The sequence below is a fragment of the Thermobia domestica genome, chromosome 1 (assembly GCF_964235325.1).
Source record: "Thermobia domestica chromosome 1, izTheDome1.hap1.1, whole genome shotgun sequence".
NCBI classification, from domain to species: domain Eukaryota; kingdom Metazoa; phylum Arthropoda; class Insecta; order Zygentoma; family Lepismatidae; genus Thermobia; species Thermobia domestica.
The window spans coordinates 64561338-64576755 of NC_137454.1; the positions used below are offsets into that span (position 1 = coordinate 64561338).

The window sequence follows — 15418 nt, forward strand, 5'->3', positions numbered from 1 at the left end:
TGAAGACACTGCTTTAGTGTCTGTATATAGGTACTAGAACTTAAAAGGGTTAAAGCAACTAAACTTACGAATCAATAAAAATTCCATGAACCACCCTTCAAAATTTTTCTAAAAATTTAGGCGTATTCATTATTCTGCACAACACCAATGGATAATATGCACATTACGATCTCAGTGTAATGAGAAACATTAAAACGTTAAGATTGTTAATAACATATCCTTGATTGTAATACCTCTATTCCTATGACAGATACATTAGAATTCAACGGTGGATAGAAAACTAGCTCGATCATTCCATCGTTGTTTAGCATAAGTTGCTGCTCCGTGTACTCATCGTGGTTGTACGTAAAACCATATTTAACTGTGACAGGGTTCTTCGTATCTTGTACTGGCGTTCCATCGTAATAAGCTAACTTGATCTGGAAAGATAAACATTTTAATTTATTGGTGCACAAAAGGTAAAAATGGTTTGGCTAAACGCTATACAAATGATATTAAATTTATAAGAAATGCACTTGTCTCTCATTTTAACGGACTAAAAGAAGGCAACTGTAGTCCGATGTTGCCAAATTTCCGCAAGTTTCTGAAATAAATCTGCGTAATCCAAAATTATATTACGAAAGAAAGAGGAATGGTACAGTACAGTACTTTTAATGAAGTACATAATGCAATCTGACGGTGTAAAATACTTGTAAACTGTAAATATACACTATAATACAGTAAAATCAACATTTCTAGTTTAAAATCAGAACCGTCAGACCGAATCGGCTGCTCTAGATTTTGTACATTGCTTCCGAAGTCCGTTAAATCGGGGGATGACTATATAACTTTTAGTAGTAGTGTAAAAATAAAGATTCCAAATCCCCCTTTTTTCTGGAATGAACCGATTTTGTGCCTCTGGAAGTTCCGCATCATAGACTTTACTCAGGATTCTTCAAGTTCCATTTTATTTCAAAATACGCCAAAGGCAATGCATTATTCACAGAATGAAATTAATACTTTTTTTTAGGAGCAAATTTCCTACGAATAAATCTTGAATATCCTTTTGTGTTTACAATTAGCGCATTGAAGTTTTACCTTTCTTCGTAGCGTTAAGTAAGAATTTAGCTCGTAGTCCTAAAACTTACGAATATTATCGATAATTGATGAGAAAATCTTGCAAAATAACACTGAAGGACTCTACAATTTCATATGGTTGATGGGAGTGTTTTTGAATGTTATTTTACAAGATTTTCTCATTATTTACAAGGTTTGGGACGAGCTGAATTAGTACTTACCGGCACGAAGAAAAAGAAAGCTGCAATGTAAACGGAAGACGATAATCAAAATTTCTTTCTCTGAGAAAATTCGCCTCTGGAGAAAGAAAACAAAAGCGATATACCGGTTACAAAAGACAACAGTGCTCATAAGGCTAGTATTTATTTGTTTCTATATATGTAATAAGTGCGTGAAACATGAAATCTACAACAAATTATCTCAATCTTAATCTATTAACATTTTTACTACGTAAGTACCACATTATTCTCTGAGTACTAGCCATACAAACTGACCTTTATAAATACATCTATCTGTTCATAAGAAAAAGAAAGTACCGTTGTAATCTCTGGTCACTGGCTATAAGAACTGATCTCAATAAATACATCTGTTCGTAAGGAAAAGAATAAGAGAAAACAGAAGATAAACTGACACTCACATATGCTGTATATTTTAAACCAGGCTTAAAGAAGTCCGACGTTTTAATCAATTCCATATTGTACTTATATTTATGAAGCGTTATATGTGCTGAATTATTTTGCCTTCTTCCAGTTAGTTGTTCTTCCACAACAGCGTCGAATTGTATATTTCTTTCGTAGTCATCTTGTAATCTACAAAAAACGATGTAATTAATTACATTATCTAATATTCATACACTGAGTAATTATAATTTTAAGAAGATATGAGTATACATAAATATTGCTGAAGAACTAGAAACAAGAACTTAAAAAAATATTTTTCGTTATATAATAATATAAATTTAACATGACATCAACTGTTTTGTTAGCGGTATATGCGTTGGAACATGAAATCATTTTGAAGTGGTTGCTGGCCAGGTTTCACTGTATGCAAGGAGTTCTGTCACCTTCATTAAGACTTTCAGATAGAGCAGTAATTTGACATGGGAACTATGGCTCGGACACATTTACTTTAAAAAGTAAATGGTCAACAAATAATATACAGTCCAAAGTGCATAGTTTGGTGAGATTCACTATTCGCTTTGCTGATACATTATGTGAAATTGTTCAACTGAAGCGATACATCCCAACATATGCTTAAAATGACGTCCTAAACAGCGATGCAGTCATGGCAATGAATCAGTAAACTCTGTTGCATCCACTCAAACTTTCCTGGGCGATATCACAAACAGAAAGAATTCTAGCCAAGCGGTCTTCGTTATTATTGCCAAGTATCTCGTAGACGAGAATTCTAAATGAACCAACAATATAATTCACGTTTAAAACTTAAAATCTTACCTTGTATTCCTAATGCATGGATACAAGGTAAGATGAGCTTTAAACTATGTACCCAAGACCACAATTTAGTAACTAAAATTCAAGTTGGTTCAGATTAGGCGAATGTGCTGGCCAAGGAACAGGACAGCTTTGATTCACAGTTGAGGGGAATGCTTATCAAGACAGTCATGAGCATCTTATGCAAAGTGGACTAGTTTCCCATTTGTTCTAAGAACGCAGGAATGTGTCTGTTTCACACTATGCAAACTGATCCAATCAATTGAGTTGGAAGAAGAACCTATTACGTTTTGTTCATCGCTCACTGGTACAATCAATTGATAGTCCTGTCAACAGTATCACATGGATTTTCATAGACACATACGAGACTATTACGATTATTTAAGCCTTGCCTCAAACCAAATAAATTTCATCCATAAAACGCACCTAAGAGGAAAACTGAGATTCGCTTACAGAAAGTTACACAAACATTCAGTAAACACAATTCGAAGTGCAATGTCAACTGAAATTACAGTCTGTAGTCGTGAATACTAGGAGTGCAATTGCGCTTCATGTAGTAGTTGCCCCCCACCCTTACTCATTGGACATGGTTACTGAAGGTTGTTTAGCAAACGCTCTGTTTTCCATGAGTATCGGAAAAATGTGGGAAGCACTAAACGACTTTAACATGTCTTCATGAATACCTATTCCGATATAATTTCTCTGCTTCTCCGTCCATAAATGCCATATCGGCTAATTCTTGAAGTGTATATTCCATTTCTTTGCTCACTTATTGCCTTTCCATTTGAATACAGATTGCTTTCCTAACACACACACATGTTTACAGAAGCACCACTTCTATAGTGCCTCAGCCTCTACATGTAGACAAGATTTGTCAATTACTTCTGCATGACTATGCTTTGATGTGTAACTAAAAGAGAGGGTGTTTTCATACCATAGTCGCTCATCTCAAATTGCTGCTATTCTCTTCCTTAATCAATCCTGAAAGTTCTGATGAAGGTCATAAAAGCACTATGAAAATTTACATAGAAAGATCTCAATTCAAAAAACAAATAAAATAAATAAATATTTTTTTTCTTATTTAATAATGAAATGTAAGAATAATTTACCACGTAAATAAGAGTTACTTACGTAAATTGACATACGTAAGAAATTCCTGATATAAGTAAAACTTACGAACGGTATTTACACTTGAAGTTACAAGGCTTGGGTGTTGATGATTCTGATAATTAGGTAATTAAGTGTTGTTGAACTGTTATTAATTAGTTTTTATTTATTTATTTATTTCTCTTTTACCATCGGCGTTGATAAGAGTATAAGGATCTGTTCCATATTCATAAAGCATATTATGTAATTGACTTTATGCATTGCATTATTATTAAACAGATTTTTTTTTATTTTTCGTATTTTTTCAGTGTCCGACTAATGCAAGAGCACTGGAAAACGACCTATTTACGTAACTCGAGGACTATCTGTGCTAAACAATTAGTAACTCTTCCAGCCAGTAAAGAAATAATATTACAAACGCAAATAGAAATAATTCTTATGTGTGACTCCATTATCTCTAAATTAATCTATTCTTATAATAAAATCATTCAAGATCAAGGTTAGAAACATTACTTGAGTTCTTTGACTATATCAAATTCCACGGTTGCTTTCCCATCAATTGGAACAACTTTTCTTATTGGCTCATTGTAAATTGGTTGAAGACTTCCAGAGAATATTACAGGATGAGCTGTTATGGTAGCTTCTCCCTTCACAGGTTTTCCATACGTATATCTGAAATTATACATCAATCAATCAAAAGAATTCATACTGTAATCGAAAATTGATTAACTAATTGATAGAAAATTGATTGAAACTGATTAAAATGTATAGAAGATAATTTTGAAAAAATACATATATAATACAAACTATTACAACAAACAAGCATTTTATAACATACTTTACGAAATGTTCTGTGAATGTCATGATTACATCTAAAGTTACTACTAAAAAGAAAAAGTAGTGTTCAATATATGACAGCTAAAACTTTTATGACATTCTTCAATATTATTTTTATCAAGACTTGTCTTTCACTTCACTTTAGAGATTCGCAGAAGTCAAAAACTAAATCGAGAAAAAGATTACCAGATATTTTATATTAATCCCGGGAAGAACTGTACCAAAAGTCAATATACAATATTTTCAAAAGTCCAGCCGGATTCGAAAGCGTCATCCAAACGGAGCATCGTGTCAATATACTGTAGATCGTTAACACTGAAATTTTACCTAGGTACAATGATGTACACCTGATTTACATTAGATTTCCAACTATGCTTCACTGATGTCGACACACTCTTGAAGCCTTTCTGGAATCTTAAAATTACATGTTCATGATCTTGTCAAATATTCTCAATAACCGTGTCCCTCCACACACAAATGTTAGGGAAGGCAAATCCATGGAACTTGAGAGGAAAAAAACAGTTCTCTGTAACCATTCTATCTCTTATCAAACTGTTTATCCATAATGATAATTATAGGTTACGTCTACCACTACATAGCAAATCAGCAACATTTCCAGTTTCTTTGAAGTTCTTAAAACCTACCTGCTGTTACCCGGGTGTTTCTTTTTGTAAACTTTTTGTAATTCTACACAATCCGAACTGCAACACACGATACACTGCGCCTTCTTCTCAACTGTCACCATCTCGTACTCAACTGACTGTTTATTGTTCGTGAGACACTGACGTAGCAACGTTAACAAATTAAAATTTTTAAATTATCATGTTGCTTTACAAGTCACTCCATGTTGAAGCGGCTCTCCCTTTGAAACCCAGGACGCTGTTAATTTTGGTAGGTCTTTAAAAACACTATGGTATAAATACTACGATATAAATACTATGGTTCTATATCAACGACATTCAAGATGAGAAAAATGTTGGAATGTGTTTGAATAAACCTTCTGAATGAACTGATCTTATACTCTTTATAGGAGTTCTGTGGAGTAATATTATTTAAAATACGTTTTTAGTAGAACGAACTATGTATACACACATAATGTGTAAATTTACGAACAAACTTACATATTTTATAGTAAGAGATATGTCCAGAAAGAAACCAAGCTTTTTAAATATGATAGTACTTCCCGTTTGTGGAAGTTATTCAGTTTTATCTCCTTCAAAATAGTTTTCTTTGCTCTTACATTGTTTGCAGCGCGTCTTCCACTGGTGGAATCCATCCTGAAACTTACTGTTTGAAACAGCCAAGCATTCTTGTAGTGGTTTTTTTATCTCTTAGAGAGAAATCTGCAGATACTAAATTAGGTGAATAAGTTTGATTGTGGTGCAACAGCCGCGTTGTTCTTCGCCGTAAGCTCCCTAATAAGGAATGCCATATGGCTAGGAGCATAGTCATGATGCAGCATTCATGTTCTATTTTTCCAAGTTTCCGGTCTGTTCTTCTTCACAACCTCCCTCAACCGCTTCATCACTTCTAAATAATATTATTTGTTAATGATTCGACCATGTGGGACGTAGGGACATATTCATAACATTAAAAAATCAAAAGAAAAAGATAACCATCGCATTAACGTTTAAGCGACATTACTTCTTTTTGTTTTAATATTTTATTTTGTTTTATTTTTTATTTATTTTATTTCATTTTTGTTTTCTTTTGTTTCGTTTCGGCGGTTTTTTTAATTTTTTTATTTTTTTCATCATGTAATGTCTTCAAGAAGATATCGTCTTCGTTTACACGACTCAAAATATCTTCACAGATTTACACACGTGTTTCTTTTTGTTTATTTGTTAGCAACCGTGTAACGAAAGTTACAACAACACGACGCATATTCAGTTTTTCACACAACAAGAGGATTTATTGATTTCTACTTCCTCAGCTATTTCGCGGACGGTCAAACGACGATTTTTCCGTACAACATCGCGCACTTTCTGACCGTGAAAGTCATTACATGATGGGCGTCCAGGTTTTGCCTCGTTTTCGATGAATGTTCTTTCTGCTTTGAAACGCTGAAATTACTCATAATACTGGTTTCGGCTCGTACATTTATCATAGTACACTTTCTGCAACATTTTCAAAATATCTGTAAATGTCTTGCTCAATTCAAAACAAAATTTGAAGCACACACTGATCTTTCAAAATCTTTATTTTCGTAATATCACAAAATCGCTATAATACAAAACACAACTTCATTCCAACGGTCGTAGTTTCACAATGATACAAGGTTATGCAATTATTGTTTAAATGCTTGGGAAGAATTCCATTACGTAGCGCTGGCAAACAGCAAGTTAAGGAGTTTCATTGATGATATTTTTTTTTGAAAGGTCGGTTTCTTTCTGAACAGACCTCGTATGCATAGTTCGTAAGGTGCCGTCCATTATCAGCACGTAGTAAAAATAGATTCTTAGTAAAGCAACATTTCTTCATATAAATTGTACTGAAGCAAGAATGACTAACAAAAAACAGCCTTGCTTACAAACAAGGCTATTATGAAACTAAGTTATCAGAAATTTTAAGGTTTTGTTTATCCCTGAAAAATTTGCAAAATATAACAGGAGCACATTTCTTTAAATTTTCGAATCTTAGTTTTCAAAGAAGCCAGTTTACAAGTATTACTTATAGGAAAATTTTTATTAGAAAGGTGACTCTTGTGAACAAAACTAAAATGAATGGAAAAAGAAATGGTCCTTAAAATAAAGTACATCTTAAATGTATCTGTTGTGCATACTAAGCTAAACAAGCATTTTAACAAATAATCTGCTATGTTTTCTCTGTCAATTTATAACTAATGTCAAACATGGAAATACAGAATCTATAAATTTGAAATTATGTAAATACTGTGTTTCCAATAATGCCTCATTTTCTGAAACTACTGTTGATCCTTTCTTAAGAAATTTTTACAGGTTACTTTCTATTTTACCTGATCCCTTACTTTGCATGAACTGTAGCTGCTATTTTGGAATCCTTAAACGTCGCATACGGAGGAACATCTATGGTGACTTCAAATTTCGGCAAAACATATTCAGCAACTTGGAAAGTTTTGTTGAAAGTCTGATCCAAAACGGATACGGTTAAACTCCAATCTCCGAGCACAGGATTGTCTGACAACTGCAGTTGGCCAGAAAACACACCTTTCGTTGTTAGTGCACGGTTCCATTGTTTCACTCTGTTTCCTTTGCCATCCTGTAAATGAAAATGACAATATATAACAATTCCGGTGATGGAAACAATCATTATTTACTTATTTATATTTATTTATTTATATATTTATTTGAAAAAGAGATTTCAAATAAAATAATGTTCGAAAGAAAGAAAAAAATGATACATATTATCAAATGTACTTAACGGTGTTGACTACCTACGCCATCTTAAGTTTATGTGATTCTACAGATTTCTTCTTCAAGGCTAGTTAAATGTCCCTTGATTTTTCAAGATAAATTTGCATTAAATATAAATTTAATATTCCTCAAATTAATTTTGATTACTAACCCATTGGCACATGCGTTTTCTAAAAATTAACATTCATTCAGGCGGGGTTTCTTCTAAAAGTGATTTTTCACAAAAAAGGGGACAACACACAACATTTTGTAATCATTTACTACAAATGTTAAGAATATTCCTCTAATGTTTGAGTGAACTTAAGTAGCAAACACTACTACGAAATATGTTCCTGTATATGACTGAGTCTTATGCAACATACATGCTAATATTTGAGTTTATAGAAGGAAACAGGACAAAGGTAGGTGAGACGGGAAATTTCTGTAACTACATTTTGTCCATCCACAAACATACAGCCAATGGATTAAACATTAAAATCATGTATCATGAAATCTAATTTTCACGAAATCAGAAAATCAGAATATTAAAATTCCAGTTTCATAATAATAAAAGAATTCTTTGCAGATGGAAGCATTCAACGCCATTAAGTCGAGAATATATATATTAAATGTTTTCTTTTGTCTTCAACCAGTATTATTTTTATTCTAATATTACTGTAATCCCTTTAATTAAATTCTTATTATGACACCCCTTTACGTAAAGAACTAACAAGATATATATATAAAACAGTAAAATTGTACTACGTCTTGGGCACATTAGGTCAGATCAGATTAATTATTGTTAACTTCACTGTAGAATCAGCATTGGGTATAACATGTAGTAGTATTTTTTTATTTAAAAAATAGAAGGAATACTTTAAACTAAAGAAGACTGGAAGTGTCGCTTAATTTTCTACGAAAACTATTAGTTTTCTTGTTTTGAAAAATAACTCCTCCTTCCCCTCCTGCTCCTCCTCCTCCTACTACTACCACTACTACTACTACTACTACTACTACTACTACTACTACTACTACTAATAATAATAATAATAATAATAATAATAATAATAATAATAACAACAATAATAATAATAATAATAATAATAATAATAATAATAATAACAAAGCAACAACTTTGCCCTCTGTTAAAGTACGACATAGGTAACATCGGCAGAGGTTTGTGTTGATGCGGATATATTTTTCCTTTTTTGTGGACTGTGGATAAAATGGCGGATTCTCGTGGAAAGACAATGATTTTTATGATCATTTTTTGAAATACTATAATTATTAATGGGTCAACAAAACTGTTTCGTTTTTGATTTTTTTTCTTTCTTTGCTTTTTTAATCTGAGTTCGTATTGAGTCAGCTGATTCTTCTTCCTCAGTGATTTTTTTTTATTATTATTTTTACTTTTGTGTACTGAGTAAAGGGGCTTATGTTTTATGTGACGGGATAAAAAATAAAACAATGTGATCTGAAATTACTTGAGTGTAATACCAACTTGGTAATTTTCTTGTTAGTAATACTTTACGTAGTGTCTTGAGCAACTACATATTTTGATTCTATAATTTTGTTATTTGTGTCTACATGGAATTTATTGCATTTTAATAAGCATATTAATTTATAATCCAAAGAGGATTGTATTTAACGTCAACTCAAATTTGATCGATATCATTTTCATAGAATTTACACAACTACAAAGTACGTATTTACAATCAATAGTTTATTTATTTTTTTTAATTTTTTTATATTTTTTTATTTTTATTTTTATTTATTTATTTATTTTTTTTTTTTTTTTTTTGACATCGTAACTGTTATAGAACAAATAAGATGAATATATCCGTTATCTCGTTATCCGCAAATGCAGATAAAGATTTGTGGATGCGGGTGTCATATTTTGTATCCGGGAAGATCTCTAAACGTTGGCATTTGGGGCTTAAATGAATTTACTAGCGAAAAATTTGTATACACAAATAACTGAAGACTTAGATATAAAACAATGACTAAAGTAAAGTTTCAACTATTCATTCGTAACACACATGATGTGAAACATAAGAACTCACTCTCGTTCCTCTTTTTACTCTCCAATATCTAAGTTGCAGCGATAACGTTTATGTATATTTAGTTATAGGGCAATAAGAATAATGGTCCGGTACCTTATGATAACAAATCTTGTGGCCAGACTTGTTTCAACTTGTTTTATTTATGCTGTTATGACGTAATAAGTGAGGAAGCCATAGTTGATGAAAGTGTATTTTTAATTTCTGTGAAATGAATAATGAGTATTAAGGAAATAAAAAGTTCAAAAGGAACAAAAATAGTTTAATTTCCGGAGATAACTATCGTAAAGTTTTGGTGTTGGTATTAAAGTAAATTTAATCGAATTGGGATCACAATATTTAATTATGTATATGTGTGTTATATAGTTTTATGTCGAAATGAGCAAGCAGTGCTTTCTCACAATTTCAGTTCATTTTTGTAGTGTTTATTTTCTTCTTCTTTTTCTTGTGTGTGTATAACAAACGCTAAGAATACCAAATACAATGCGGAAATAGTGTTACGTCCCGGATTGCTAAATATTACAATAATACAGATGGTATTAGGTTTTTAACAGATGAAAATGACCAAAAAAAAAAAAAAAAAATCGCCAGTAAAAGAACAGTGACAAAGGACAGAGTGAGCAGATCGTATGTATATAAAAAAAGAAAATGATGATCCCATAGCAAACGGCAGGAAATTACGAAATGACTACCGTACTCCAGTCTAGCCTGATTTTGATTAAGGAAAATCAACTCCATGAAGAAACTGCAATACAAAATCATAAATGTCTGTATATCACTAATAATACAAAGCAGCGGTGGATCTTGGAGGAAGTCACATTGATAAAAAATTTAAACTGTATTACTACAGTCTAAGGGGGAAAAAAACTTCATACCACTTCAGAAAGCTGTATACAAGAATTATTATATTAGATAAGCTTTCATCGTTTGGTTGTACAGATAGAATTTGAATTCTTGCCGAAGTAACTTCTCTTAAGAGCCACTGGTCATTATTATTATTATTATTATTATTATTATTATTATTATTATTATTATTATTATTATTATTATTATTATTATTATTATTATTATTATTGAATATCAATTACAGGTAGGCCCTATCATTGCAAATAATCCACAAGCTTCTATTTTCTTCCTTACGTCGTCTAACTATTAATGCTAATATAGTCATACTATGATATCAATATTTCACGTCTATCTGCTTCATAGAATTGATTTTCTTAGAGGACCACCTGGACTGGACTGTGCTGGTAAATGTAACATGAGCCCATACATGTGTAAAGATAATTATGGTAACCAAATATGTTACCATGACATTTCTTCTTTATTCCTTCGTTACGATCACGGGTGTATGTAACGTTACCTGTTACTATATATACTACATTAAGATACAAAACAAGAAAAGGAATAAGATTTTAAGTATGATTTTTTTTAAAACACGTACTTTAATATAAACATCCAGGGCACCAGTAACAGATGGTTTCAGGTGCGTATTCAGAACAAGAGCTCGGAATAACACTTTCTGACCTGGTTTGTACACACTTTTGTCAGTTTGTATGAACACAGAATAACTTTTATGCACATAATCAAGGCGTGTTGTATTTTCGAACTCCAACCCATTAGTGCCTCTTGCGGATAAGTTATATGATCCTGGTCCCAAATCACCAATCTGAAAAAAGAAGTTGACAAGAGTATATAATCAATAATTTTCGCAAAATATTTTTGATAGTAATATTAAAATCAAAACCTCGACTTCGTAAGTTTTTAATGCTAACAAAATCAATTTCATTATAGAAACAAATGTTTTAGCTCTAAAATCAAAACGCATACAAAATTAGAAATAAGAATGGCAAAATTATCTACCTTCAATAGGCGAATTTTAAAAGAAAGAAGAAGAAAGATTGTTTCCTACTTCTCTTTATACTATAGAACAAGAAGAGAAGTAACTCAACCTACAGTAATGGAAAAATTAATGGCAACTCCGTTCATAAGGTTTAATAAGTTTCTACATAACTAAGCACAAATATAAAATGAAATATACATCAATTTAAAGGAAATTTTATGCAGAATGCAAATTAAGTTAGTATTATGGTAATTCGCCGAACTTAAACCCTATTGAGGCGTGATTTGAAGGTTATAGTTTACGCAAGGACATCTACAACAAATCAGTTAATTAAAGCAATTAACGATGTCTGGCAACATTGCATTCAAGTAGAGCTACTGCAAAACTGAGTGAATTTCACGCCAAAATGGTGCAATCTCATTATCAACTCGCGTGGATATCCATTTAAGTATTAACTCAAGTCAAAGTCATTTTGTACAAACCTAATTTTACTTCATTAACAATGACTGTCACATTTTGTAAAGTATCATCCATTGTTATAGATGTATGTAACTTCTGTAACTTAATTTGCATTCTGTATAAAACTTTCTTTAAATTGATGTATTTTCAGGGTATTATGTTTATGTATGTATCTGTATCTGTACATGTAGAAACTTCTTATTAAACATCGTAAACGCGTAAAATTATATGGAGTTGCTATTATTTTTTTTCAATTACTATAATATTTTATAAATAAATTACTGTGTAAGACGTACACGAGAACCTCGTTGAGTTCCAAACAGGGTTGGCTGGTTTAAACCAAAAAACGAAAAATGTTCGTAAAAGTGTAACTATTCGTAAAATCTTTTGATGAACACACATTTGTGGGTTATCACGTTTCACTCCCATATATTATTCGTACTATATTCAGACCTAAATTCCCCATTCATTACTCAAAGAGATTATATTACAAAAGCAACCTTTTTTTATATTAACTTTATGGGTGTTTCTTTTGTGATTTTTTAATAGTTTGTTATTATCGTTATGCAACCAAAGGAAAATTCTAAACATTGTTTTGCTTTAATAATGTTTACTATTGATAAAATACATCGAAATGCCGTACTTTTTTGGGGAAGGGGGTCATACAAAAACCCCACGAGAGATAATTATTGAAATCACAAGAATCTTTGGTAACTATTTATGTATAAATGGGTCAGAGCCAAAGTGGACTCAAATAATTCAAATAATTCGGATTCTTGCTGATATGCAAAGTAAGTCGTTATATTTCTTTAACTTGGACTAATAAAAGACGTACTGAACTGATTTGGACTAAATTAGTTCTTAACTGTACTCTGTAGTACTTTAAAATTGTCCATATGTAATTCTGTATAATGGTTCCACTGTGCAATTATTTATTTTTTTGTCCTTCTGAAATGACTTGACGATTATATTAACAAATATGTAAAAATCAGTCCAACGTATTTTTATCAGGAATCCTTCGTGAGTGAGTCGGCAGACGTATCGCATTTGTGGCCAAATAGTCCCGGTTTCGAGTTCAAATGGAGGACAATTTCTCTTGGATGTAAGCCGAGGAGCGGTTTGGATTCCGCTTTAAGCTTATGTGAACGCTTCCAGCATAACCCGGTTGTTGCATACTAACACCGAGACGAAACAAGCTTATTTAGAGCAATTATTTAAACCAAAAAAACCTGGTTTAAACCAAAAAAAAACTTTTTTTTTTTTTGCCAACCCTGGTTCCAAAGGAGGTATGGTCAAGCAGTTAGTTTCCCAAATACCTCCGTATGCTCTGAATAATACAATAAAGTTAAAATAACTTCAGCTTCTAATGAGAAAAACGATTTGAACATCTTAAGAATGTAGACATCTAGAGCAGTTGCAAACACTGGGTTACGGTAGCCGAATCAGAGTCGAATCTCCGAACAAAATTTCATTATTGCAGCCCTCACTAATTCAGAAAAAACAAAACTCAAAAACAACACTTCTCAGATGGCCCTATACTTATCAGCACTTTATGAAAAACAGTAGGCCAGATCGGAAGTTTAGAAATTTCAAGGAATATCATCAACTGCTATGGACCGTTTTTAAGACATACCTCTCAATTCGCTCAATATGACTAATCTGAAGAAAGAGCGAAGAAATCTCATTGCAGAAGGATGTGACGGAGTTCGCAAAATATATGTCCGAAATAATCACTAGCAAGTACGAACGTGACGATAACGTGATCATTCTCATGTGCTCAAGAGAGAAGGCAGAGTCAGACGAAGAATTTGAGTTTGTAAGTTTAATAAATTCTTCCTATATCCCGAATGCGATAATAATTAGATGAAATTTGAAGCTCCGGTTTCTCAGAATTAGTAGAGTGCTAATGAAACTTAGTACGCAGATAAAACTTAATTAGTTAACCATAAACCAACTGGTCTCGATTCTGATTCTATGATATTATACCAAACTTTCAAATTGAATCTCTCGTTAATCTATAGGAGGAAAATTTTCTAACTGTACTAGGTTAACCAGAGCATAAAAGAGTGTTTGGAAAACTAAGTGACTTGGCCATACCTCCTTTGGAATTCGTGAGATTTCCGCAGGCCCGTATTTAGGTAAGTGCTATTCTGTGCTCGAGCACACGGCGGCAGAATTTAGGGGGCGGCAAAATTTTGGAATTCTTTTAAAGATTCACAATAAAATAATATTTAAAACTAGCAACCCGCAGAGTCCCGCGCAAGCGCGAGAAAACATGTTAGTGTGTTTAATTCGTTCCGATTACAGTAGTTATTAATTAGCTAGCTTATCTGATTATTTTTAAAAAGTCATCCTCTCCCACCCCCATCTAAGGGGTGAGGATGAACTTGAACATCATGAGAACTGATACCGTTAAATTCAGCGACCTCGAAGACTGTGAATTCAACACTAAGATCTGTCGTTTTCTCTTACTTTCAAAATCTCGCCCCCTCCCTGGAAGACCTTGAAGTTGAACTGGATTAAAACTGTTACTATTCATCTCAGCGACTCCCCAAAACTATGAATTCAACTTTAATATTTGTCGTTTTCGATTATTTTTAAAATGCCCCCATGTTATTAGCTGGTATGTTTGCAGAATCACGGTTTGTTTCCTTGTTTGAGACGTAAGTTTATGCGGGGATGAAGGGGGCAAAGTATTTAGAGCACAGGGGCGCACAGTATATAAATATGGGCCTGGATTTCCGTGTTAATTGATGAAACACAAAGTTGTTATCTTTGTTCTTGTTATGTTCACAATAAATAATATTATATGAATGTCCCCTTTGAACAAAAAGCAAAATCAACTAAACTAACGTTTTTGGTTGTCAACAGTGGACAAGCACAAAGGACGAGAATTAAGAAACGGAAGAAATAAACCTCGCTACCACGCGGAGAACTATTCTACTATTTTGTGGTATTTTCTTTAGTAAGTCTTTAGGAAGTGGGTGATATGAGTAATCCAGACTGCATTGGCTCGGCAAAGAATAGGATCCAATGATGAGATTTTGTTCCTTCAGCGATAAATCTTTGGATTCTTCAAAGATAGTTACAATAGTTATTATTCGGAACATGAATTAACGCAAAAGCCACGAGAAATACCTATATATACACACACAAAAAAACGGCAAACGAATGTGAGGAAATAACACTCTCTACTCAAGGACTTTTTCATGAATATTTTATGTCCAATGGTTA

General features: G+C 32.5%; 1 protein-coding gene across 2 annotated transcripts in view; it reads right to left on the reverse strand.

The window, feature by feature from the left end:
- The window catches only part of LOC145685586 (CD109 antigen-like), a 203408-nt gene that overhangs the window by 83204 nt on the left and 104786 nt on the right, over nt 1-15418 (reverse strand). For both annotated transcript variants that reach the window (XM_081757975.1, XM_081757979.1), the window contains exons 4-8: nt 11327-11551; nt 7438-7688; nt 4128-4286; nt 1694-1865; nt 234-419 (exon numbers count right to left, since the gene is read on the reverse strand). In XM_081757975.1, the coding sequence (XP_081614101.1) occupies nt 234-419; nt 1694-1865; nt 4128-4286; nt 7438-7688; nt 11327-11551 (993 nt within the window). The remainder of the gene's footprint in view (nt 1-233; nt 420-1693; nt 1866-4127; nt 4287-7437; nt 7689-11326; nt 11552-15418) is intronic.